The sequence below is a fragment of the Cajanus cajan genome, chromosome 6 (genome assembly GCF_000230855.2).
Source record: "Cajanus cajan strain Asha chromosome 6, NIPB_CcT2T_4, whole genome shotgun sequence".
NCBI lineage: Eukaryota > Viridiplantae > Streptophyta > Magnoliopsida > Fabales > Fabaceae > Cajanus > Cajanus cajan.
In genome coordinates this window covers 32,147,938-32,158,363 of record NC_138522.1, presented here as the reverse complement: position 1 = coordinate 32,158,363, position 10,426 = coordinate 32,147,938, and the positions used below count along the sequence as shown (strand labels likewise).

General features: G+C 32.4%; 1 protein-coding gene across 2 annotated transcripts; it reads right to left on the bottom strand.

Moving 5' to 3' along the window:
* Positions 1-5,469: 5,469 nt before the first annotated feature.
* Positions 5,470-9,836, bottom strand: LOC109792669 (uncharacterized). 2 transcript variants are annotated; one of them, XM_020352093.3, is made up of 3 exons: positions 9,681-9,836; positions 8,779-8,904; positions 5,470-7,770 (listed from the first exon to the last, which is right to left on the bottom strand). In XM_020352093.3, the coding sequence occupies exons 2-3, from the start codon at positions 8,885-8,887 to the stop codon at positions 5,678-5,680; spliced, it is 2,202 nt and encodes a 733-aa protein (XP_020207682.2). In that variant the 5' UTR covers positions 8,888-8,904; positions 9,681-9,836; the 3' UTR covers positions 5,470-5,677. The 2 variants fall into 2 exon arrangements, with proteins under 2 accessions (XP_020207682.2, XP_020207684.2); XM_020352095.3 differs by having other exon boundaries at positions 5,470-7,767.
* Between the last annotated feature and the right edge of the window lie 590 nt (positions 9,837-10,426).

Sequence of the window (10,426 nt, the reverse complement as noted above, 5' to 3'; positions counted from 1 at the left end):
GAGAAGATCCCTAAGCTATGGATGGAAGCATCCAAGCTCAAGAACCAAAAGAAAGCTCACTTTCAAGTTTAGGAATGGAGGTTTTCCTAGAACTAGGGAAGGTGAGATTTCGGTGACCTTTGAGAGAATTTGGGCTGAAGTAAAATTCAGAAATTCTCATTCATCAAAAATGTTTACAATAGTGAAGGATTCAAGCATATAAAGCCACGGATCAAGGAGCCATCACATGTGCACTAAAAGTGGCGCCAATTTTGAATTCAAATTTGAATTTGAATTCAAATTGAACGTCCACTTGTCCTAAGCCATGTGCAGCCCTTCCTTCTAGATTATTAATTGCATTTAGAGGTAATTTAGGGTTCATTTGAATGTACACATGTGCAGCCACCTTTGGCACAAAACATGTGACTCAAATGAAACTCTAATTACTCCTAAATGTAATTAACATTCTATGATTCATGCTTTATTACTTAATCCTTCTAAATTCCTATTCTAATGGCCTAAATACAATGGCCAAGCAAATACAATGGAAAGGAAAAATTACAAGAATGAAAATGAGCCCAATATTGGGTACCAAAAGCCCAAAGGCCCATGAAGCCCAAAAATAGGCCCAATAAGCCTATGGCCTAAAATGCTATCCTAAATGGTCCAAAATACAAGACTCAAAATATAGGAAACCTATACTAACATGATATATAGAAGACATAGAAAAATAGCTAAAACAAGATATGGCCCATGTGAAGCTCAACTTGGGCCTTCCAAGCCCATCGGGCCCATTGGGCCTTAACTGGCCCAAACCTTCATGTCTAGCCCATTCCTCTTGGCTCTTTCAATGTGTCACCCCGTGCTTTCCTAGGCATGATTGCATCACATTTCCATGATGTCATCAATAAAAGGATGACATCTCACGCCCATCCGATACGCGAGGGTTAGGTTGGGACCGTGGCTGACCTCGTGGGTAGAGCGATGTGTGGGCACTTGGGACCGGTGCATCATTGGTGGTGCTGAGGGTGACTTATGTTCCTCCTCGGGGCGATTACTCTACTGAGGAGGTTGGTGGGAGGGGAGTTGGGGGAGTTGGGCTCGGATGCGCTCGTTTTCTACATGTAAGGCCTCTAGATCGGCTTGGTATTGAGCGCACATAGCCTCGAGGGCTTCGGTATTTTGTTGTCGCAATTGTTTGATCTATTCGACCAAACGTCAAAGTGTTGCGTCTCCTTCCGTCCTTGGTGCGATTTGATCTTCGTCATCTACTGCTCGTTTATTGTGGCTTCGGGTAGAAACCTTAAGGTTGTCCGAAGAAGAATTGCTCTCTGACCCCACGGTGGGCATCAAGATGTTCTAACCTGAAGCTGGTCTAATGACAACCTCTCCGATGAGATTGATGGGTCTCCTCTAGCTTGCAAGTTGGGTACTCCGAGATGGGGGTGGTACCTGCAAAAGAGACTCTGATGCTTAAGTTAGTTTCTGTAGATGTGAGTGTCTCATATATATAGTGCACACACCTTGATGTTATTAGGATTTTTCCCCCTTCATGTCAATATCTCGTTGGTTAGGATAAGATTGCGCATTTATCTTTTTATCTTGTGAGTTGGGGAATGGTTTTATCTTTTTGGGCGATGTGGTCCAATGATCAGGGGTCGAGGTGGATCTCGGTACTGATGTGGATGGTACAATAATTAAATTGTAATTTATTTTAATTTAAAATGTATAAGTAAATTAAAATTATACAAAAAAAAAGTGATGGATTCCACATGAATTTATCCAAACCTAACAAAACTCAATGTGGATGAGGATGAGTTTAAAAATATTGATTTGTCTTTTTAAAATCTGAATCCACCCCGCCTTTTATTGGAGCATGAATGGGGGGAGAGAAACCCGCCCCCGATCTACCCGGTTGACATCTCTAGTTCGGACAATCTGAACCAAACCAATTAAGTTGGTTCGACTTTTTTTCTTGATCAAATTAAATGCAATCCAAACCAGTTAAGTTCAACTTTAATTAGTTAAGATCACATATTTTTATTTTACAAATCCAACTATCCAAGAACTAGACCAATTTGAATTATTATTATTATTATAATTATTATCTTAATATTATTTTATAATATTATGATTTTATTAGTAACACACAAGTTCAACACATAAGAATAGTTCTTTTATGATATTATTATTTAATAATATTAACATATTTTATAATAATTATTATTTTATTAATTATCATACATTCACTTATTAGTTATTACATGGTTGATACCTAGATGCACATTGCATGTCCTAGTCATTTGACTTTGTCACTTTCTTACCAGTTTTAGAGTCATTGATCACTTTGTCTTAATCTAGCCATCAGACTAAATACTAAAAAATATTAAAACCGATTTTCACTTAATATATTATTTGCATGTTGATTTCAAGAAAAGAATACATAAATACTAGGATAATAATTTTTGATTGGTTTAGATAATATTTCATAACTTTGACAATTTAGTTGTGTTTAAGGGACTAACATATAATTTTAAATGTTAAAATACTTTAATTTCAAATGTTAGATTATATTTGAAAACTTTAATTTCATATTTCCTACATTACTTTTTTATTCACACTTGAACATTATTTACACTCTTTTAAAAAATAAATAGGTTTTATTTAATTTTATGGGAAAATAATGTATTTTTGTTTCAAAAAATAAATATCTACTTTTTTTCTTTCAAGAAAGCCAATTAAACCTAACCAAACCAAAGGTTTGGTTCATTCCACAAATTTGTTTTATGAAAATCTAATCCATACTAAATTAATCAAAATTCATTGATTCAAACTTTAATTTACCCTTAATCTGAATCAAACCAATTCATGAACACCCTAATAAAGATCTTATATTAAACCTATCAAGACTTTTTAATATTTATGCTTTGCTATTTCTATATATGACAATTTTATTATTAATTTTCATTTTTTAAAAGAAATTGTCTCCACTAACTTGGGTAGGGATGACAAAATGAGGCCCAACTAGCGGGCCAACACATTGGTCAACCAAAAATTGGCAGGCCGGATTAGGCATCCTAACTTTCCTAGCTCACCTTATCTAATCTGCTAGTTCATCGAGGCAAATGGTGAGCCGGGATAGGTTGGATCGCTAGCTAGCCTAAATTATTATTATTATTATTAATTATTATTATTATTATTTTATTTTTAATGTTAAGTTTAAATAAGTTATATGAGATTTATTATGTGAATAATTTTTTGTTTACTGTGCAACAAATATGTTATACATTTAATTTATTTTATTATATGTAATTTGAGATTTTTTATGCAACAAATTTGTTGGAAGAGTTATTATTACTTTTGTTTTTATTATTATAATCACATATTTATTTTATTATGTAGCAAATTTGAGATTCGATGTGCAACAAATCAAATCAAATTTGTTATAACTTAAGATTTATTTTATTATTTAGGTATACTAATTTATGTAGGTTTAGATATTGGGAAAGTAATAAGTTGGAAAAAGTATCTAAAATAAATATGCAAAATTTTTATTTTTCCTTTTTTAAAATTCTTTTGTTGGGTCATCCCACTAACCATCCTTTAAGAGGGTGAGTCAGAACATCCAACCATTTTTACTTAATAGACTAGCCTACCTCGATTCATTTTTGGCGAGTTAACAAGCCTAAGCAGTCAAGCTGACTCGTTTTATCATCCATAGACAATATTTTGTATCCGTCGATGCTTGAAAATTGAGTAGGATTTTCCCAACAGGAAAGATACTACTATTTTAATGACGTTCTTCTAGGAATTCGCCTGGTACTTGAAGTTGGCACTCGAGTGTCATGCTCCCCACATGTGATTGATTTTTTTTCTCTTTTTCATAGGGATGTAAGCGGGTTGGGTTGGGTTGAGTTTGGATGAACTCGTTACCCGACCTAATCAAATTTTAACGGGTTGGGTTGGGTCGAATTTGTGTAATTTTTTTAAAAATCAAATTCAATTCAACCCAACCACAAATGGGTTGGGTTAAGTTGGATTAATTGGGTTAACATAATTCAATTTTTTTTTGTAAAAATTTATATATTTCAAAATAGATGTAAATCATTTGATACATTATTACAAATACAATATTATCAACCTATAAAGCAAACAATGATATAAATTTAATTCTAAAATAAATTTATTAATTTGTTACATTATTATCAACTAAAAATACAAACATTAATTAATAAAAAATAAAATTTAAAATAAATATATTATATTGTTACAATTTTACTAACCTAAAACATAAAACTTGTTACTAAGTAAAACTGATAGTGAGTATTGTTTTGAACAAATGATTATTTAAATATTATTATTATTATTATTATAATATATGATTGGGTTGGGTCAGATAACGGATTAAAAACTCAAAACTCGTTACCCAACCCATACAATGTAGAGTTTTGGTCGAGTTAGATTGAATCTGACCCAAACATCGAAAAACTTCGATCCAAGTTCATTGGATTCATTTGGGTCAATTTGAGTTCACGGGTTACCCGTACCCACTTAGACCCCTACTTTTTCATGCTAAATTATCAAAAAAATATTATTCATTTAAATCAATTGATAACACTCATATATATTTGAATTCTAATTTTTAGCAAATTTAAATTAAAAAAAATCTCACTAGATTCATATAATTATTAGACATATGCATATCCCAAAATGTTTCTTAAGAAAATGATTTTTATGTAATTAATTTATCTTTTTATCTATTAATATTATAATGAAAGCACCAAGATTTGAAGATAAGATCTTATACATACAACTTCAACCGTTATTTTAATTAGTGAAATACTTAAAATATATTTAAGTTTATATTATATATAATAAAAAAATCAGCACTAACAGTATCCATGATATTCTACTTGTCCATTTAAATATTAGTGATTGACAAATACTTTTATTATGCAATGTGTGCGGTTAATTCTTTGATGTATTTTAATTTTTAAAATTTATAATTAAAATGACAAATTGAAAATTTTTAAATTGACAAAAAGAACGTTAAATTAACATATTTATACATTATTTATTTATTAATTATTACTGTAAATCATCATTAAGAACGTGGCACATAATAATCCTAGAATATGTACTGATCAAATGCTTTTCATGGACAAGCATGGATCCAACAATATATTTTACTTCGGTATATTTTGCCAGATGCCTCTATAGTACAATTGTAAATCCCCGACTTATTATTGGGGAAAGACGACAGACATTAATCCTTGACAAAATAAAAAACTCACCTTAGTCCGTAAAAACTTTTTTAAAAAAATCAATAAATGACTAATATACCCAATGTTCAAGGACTAATGTAACTGAAACTTTTTTACTTTCAGGAAAGAATATGAATGTTTTGTATTTTAAAGTACTAATATGTTTTAACATAAATCTCTCCTTGTCCCTTAATATATCATCATAAATACAAATGAAAACTGTGTAGGCACTTGAACTGATATTGAATCAAATGACATTCATTCATAAATATCGTTGATCCATTCAAATGAATTGTTCAGAAGTCAAAGAATGGGAGGAAAGCCCACCAGTACAAGGCCTGAAAGAGGACCAGAACTTAAACCCTGACTACTCTAAACTACTTAACTACAGTGATGACTAATTTAAAATAAAAGCTCCCAGTGGCACTCACTGTTCAGGCCTTTGTCCTAGAATCCACCTTTCTCATAAGGGTTTTAATTTCAGTATCCAGTTTGGCTCTCATCTGGGGAGAAAGACTACTCCCAGAATTCTCCAGGACTGATGTCATCATCTGCAAGTTCTGCTTAATAAACTGAAGGGGAGGTGTCTCACCAGGCATTGCTACAGACCCAGTTGGTTGGGTAGGGATCACACCAGGCATTGCCACCATAGACCCATTTGGTTGGGTATGGTTCACACCAGGCATTGTCCTATATCCATTTGGTTGGATAGGGGTCACACCAGGCATTGTCGTATAACCAGTTGGTTGGGCAGGGGTCACAAGTTGCTCTGCAGGTGGAGAGGCTGCAGAAAGATGTTGGAGCTTGCAATCAACAACAGTAGAACCAAAGACAAATTTGTTCTGCTGTAAACTATGAAATGCTGCTGCAGCATCTGCACTTCTGACAAAAACAACTTGAGCACTACCAGTGTCTTTTAACAACTGAGTTTCAGACCCCTTCAAAGGACCAAACCGGCAAAAAGTTGTCATTAAATCTTCTTTTGATGGGATATACGCTTCACGGGCAAATCGTAGGAGAAGACAGTTTCCAAGTGATTCTCCATTATCCTCCAGTCTATTGTAAGAAGTAGTTTTGGTAGTAGGTGTTGAACATTCTAAAAAGCTTCTTGACTGCTCTGATTTCGGTTCAGGTGAAAAGAAATTGACACCATCAAATTCTGGACTGATTGAATTGTATTCAGAGCCAGTACCATTCAAATCAGGTATCTCTATAGCAAGTTTAGTATTGAGAGGCTTTTCTACTGTCTTTTCCATGCTATTCTTCAGCCCTGTTGCCCCTATAGCAAGTATAGTATTGAGAGGCAAATCTGCTGCCTTCACCATGCTATTCTTTAGCCCTGTTTTCCCTATAGCAAGATTAGTATTGAGAGCTAATTCTGCTGCCTTCACCATGCTATTCTTCAGCCCTGTTTTCTCTATAGCAAGTTTAGTATTGAGAGGCACTTCTGCTGCTTTTCCCATGCTATTCTTCAACCCTGTTTTATTTCCCAGGACAGTACCAACCCCAGCCTTAGTACTTAGCAACAACCTGTGATCAATAATACTCCCAACTTGTCCTTCCTGGGAAACACGTGACTCTGGATTTGAAGCTAAGAAAACTAGTTCTTCCTTATTTTCGTATTTATTTTTCTCAGGAATATCAACAGGTATAGCAGGGGATGTAAACTGCAAATCTATTACCAGTGAACTGCAATTGTGGCTTTTTGCATCCCTATGCACTGAATTAATTTGAGTATTTTGATGCTTTTGTGCTTCTATCTTTCCCCTCTTTTTATGCACGGCCTTTCCCTCAGAAGCAAGGCAACTAAGATTTTGTGAAGCTTCAGGAACTGAGCTGTAATTGCTGCTGCTCCCATTCATATTTATCTCAACATTTTGTGGCTGATTCACTGAAGTAATTTCTTTTACCTTCCTCTTTTGTTTCAATATTCTCTCAGGCTTCAAAGAATCACAACTAGAAGTGTTTGCATTCACATCTGATAGGCCAGAGAGTGATTTTCGCTTACGCCTAACTGTATTTTCCATTTTATTGTTCTTTCTCTTAGTTTTGGAATCTGGTAAATCACCCACAGGTTCCCCAATTTTTTCTTCTTTCGCATTAACCAGGGAAGTAGCAAGTTCAGCTTCATCATGATAGTTTGATACTCTATATCTGCAAAAGAACCGCTCAACTAAATCAAAGCTCTTACTCCCAACTGGAAACATACAATCAATGGCTGTAGAATAAAGTCCTGAAAGTAATTCATCTGCAGATGCATTCATGAATTCTTGATTGCTGGACATAGTATTACAGCTGATGAATTTTTTGTACCAGTTCTTTCGGAACCTCTTGCTACCCAATTTAGCATTCGAAGAAGATCCATGTAAAGGCATAGTGGCTATACTTGAAGCCTCTGCTTTCTGAGAAGGACATGGTGTCCTCAAATCTTCTGTTTCAGCAGGCAAATCCTTTTGCTTTGGCCCAATGTTTGTGTAGGGGGAAGACAGGTATTTACTTTTTCTTCGATCTCTGGAATCAAAGCCTGCTGTGAAGAAAAGAAATTGCCTAATCAGTAATTTGTAGTGAACCAAGTGAATCCACTAGCCATGCTTGTGTATTATTACATCATATTAAACAGTAGCCAATCAATTAACAAGCATTCATCACATTAAAAGACAAAGACGAAGAAGCCACTCTAGATACCTGCATACTATGAAGAAACTTGAATGATATAAAAATGCAAGCCCTCTTACATTCTACTGATCTACGCCTGAATCATGCACCTATGGGGAAGTAACTTCATGGATTCATCTAACATCTATAAAAATTTAGACATATGTATGCCAAACAAGAATAAAAACATACCAAACAATTTCTTGGAAAATTCATGTTTACATGTTGGTAAAAGTGTCATATTAGAATCATGAAATCTAAAGAATACATCCAAGCTCTACATATTAAAGATGTGAACCTTTTGCGAAAAAATTGGTACCACTGATTTATACATGAGACTTGGTACCCATTTGTTTTAAATTTTGGCAGAATAGATCTTGAATTGTTAACCATCATTGGGATGCATGCGCAAAATAATCTCAGTCACAAATTTTATATTGGAAGGTATGCAAGGTGTTGGATAGTGATTTTCAATTTAAACTAAGGAGCTGTTCCTAATTTTTTTCCCTATTGGATCCAATCTAAGTAGCAAGGTGGATTGCTCAAATTTAAGCACAGATTCTTGTATAAGAAAGATTTCCTTGTCAATAAAAAATTAATTTATAGCTTAAAAACTAATATTTTATTAGTAAAACAAAAATAAGTACAAATAAAAAAATGTGAATTGCTTAAATGTGATATAATGGAACCCACATTGGACTCAGTCAAGAACCCAAAAAAGTGTGTTGATTAAATAAACACCATCAGAGACACTCTTAATAATTTAAGAGCCTATACAAAAGTAGAAAATCATAGTATTTTCATGCAGAACACAATTAAAACCCCACATAACATAGCAGAGTGCATAAATGAGATTTTAAGTTCAAAATCAATATCTTACAGCCTCCATATTTCTCCAGGGCTTCTTCAGTCATGATGGTGTTTTCAGTCCCTTTTGTCTCATCGTCAGAATTAGGTTCTTCTTTAGCTGGTGTCATAACCACATCCATTGTCGCTTTCTAACAAACTAACGAATACAATACATGCAAGGCAAAGACACAAACAGGATTAGCAAACTGCTCGCAAAGAAACAACAATTGAAGAAAAATCAAATCAGATTTTGAATGACTTCTATTCACACATTAAAAAAGAATAGGGAATATATAACCTGCAAAGAGTAAATTATCATCCAAACGTTAAATTTGTAACATAAGTCTAATTATTATTATTATTAGAATAACGACAAGAAATAAAAATCAATACTTTAATATTTCCAATAAATGATTTTGCAGAACGCTGTATTCAGCAGGTTTTTGACTTCAGCCTAGATTGACCAAAAATTCAACCTAGCCAATCCACTTTTTAATAACACTTTTTGAGAAAACAAAATAAACTCTACTGCATAACACACACAAAAGAAAATAATCAACATAAATTACAATAACCTCAACAGTTAATAACATAACAATTTTAAAAGTTTGTAAGCTAAGTTAAAATAGAATAGAAAAAGAAAAGAAAAAAACCGTCAAAAATTCTTTCAGACGAAAATCATGCACAGTTACACCCTTTTCATAAAAAATTTCATTCACCATAATAAGCACCCAGCAAATCTTACCAATTGAGTTTTGCAAATAAGAAAAGTGTCCATAAAGAGAATAGGAATAAATCAAAACAGAAAACAGAAGAAAAGAAAAAGTAGATAGAATTGAATTATAAATTTTCGCAATGAGAGAGGTTTTGACGATTTTGAGGTTTGGAGCGAGTGAGAAGTCTAGAAGAAAAAGAGCAAGCGAAGAGTGTTACCTGATCTGAGTAACGGAAGAGACAATGTGAGTTTATGGAAGAAAGAGCAGAATAGGAACAAATAGTGAGTGAGGGATTTGATTGTTCTCATATGAGTGAAACCGCAGGCATAAATTAGATTAGGGCTGCACCTTCTTTGGTAACTGATCCCTCTTTAGAAAGTAATCCAAAATTAAATTTTAAAATTATAAAAAATTTAATTTTCGAAAATTAAGTCTCCAATTTAGAACATATTATCCTAGAATATTTTATTTTCTGTTAAGATATCGTCTTATCCTTCATTTATTATCATTAATTGCATCAGATTTTTTTTCTTGTTTATTTTAATTATTTTCAATTCAAAATTTTAAAATATCAATTATATATTCATTTGGTTACATTTAAAAAATAAATGAAATATAATTTTAGTTGTTACATAATATATAAGTTTTGATTTTGGTGTTTTAAAATATTTTGTATGATGTTTTGATTATTTTTAGTTCATGTTACTATTTAATAATTTTAAATTAATTATCTATTAAAAAATTAAGTAATTATCTCAAGTGTTATTTATATTTGTTAATGATATTATATTAGTGTGTGAAAATTAAAGAAAAATATTTATAGAGATTAAAATTAAAATTTATTTATTTTAAAAAAATAATATTTTAAAAGAACTAAAATTAATATTTAAAAATTTTAAAACGATGAAAAATAAAGAAAAATTTTATAAAAATTAAAATTAAAATTAATTCATTTTACAAATA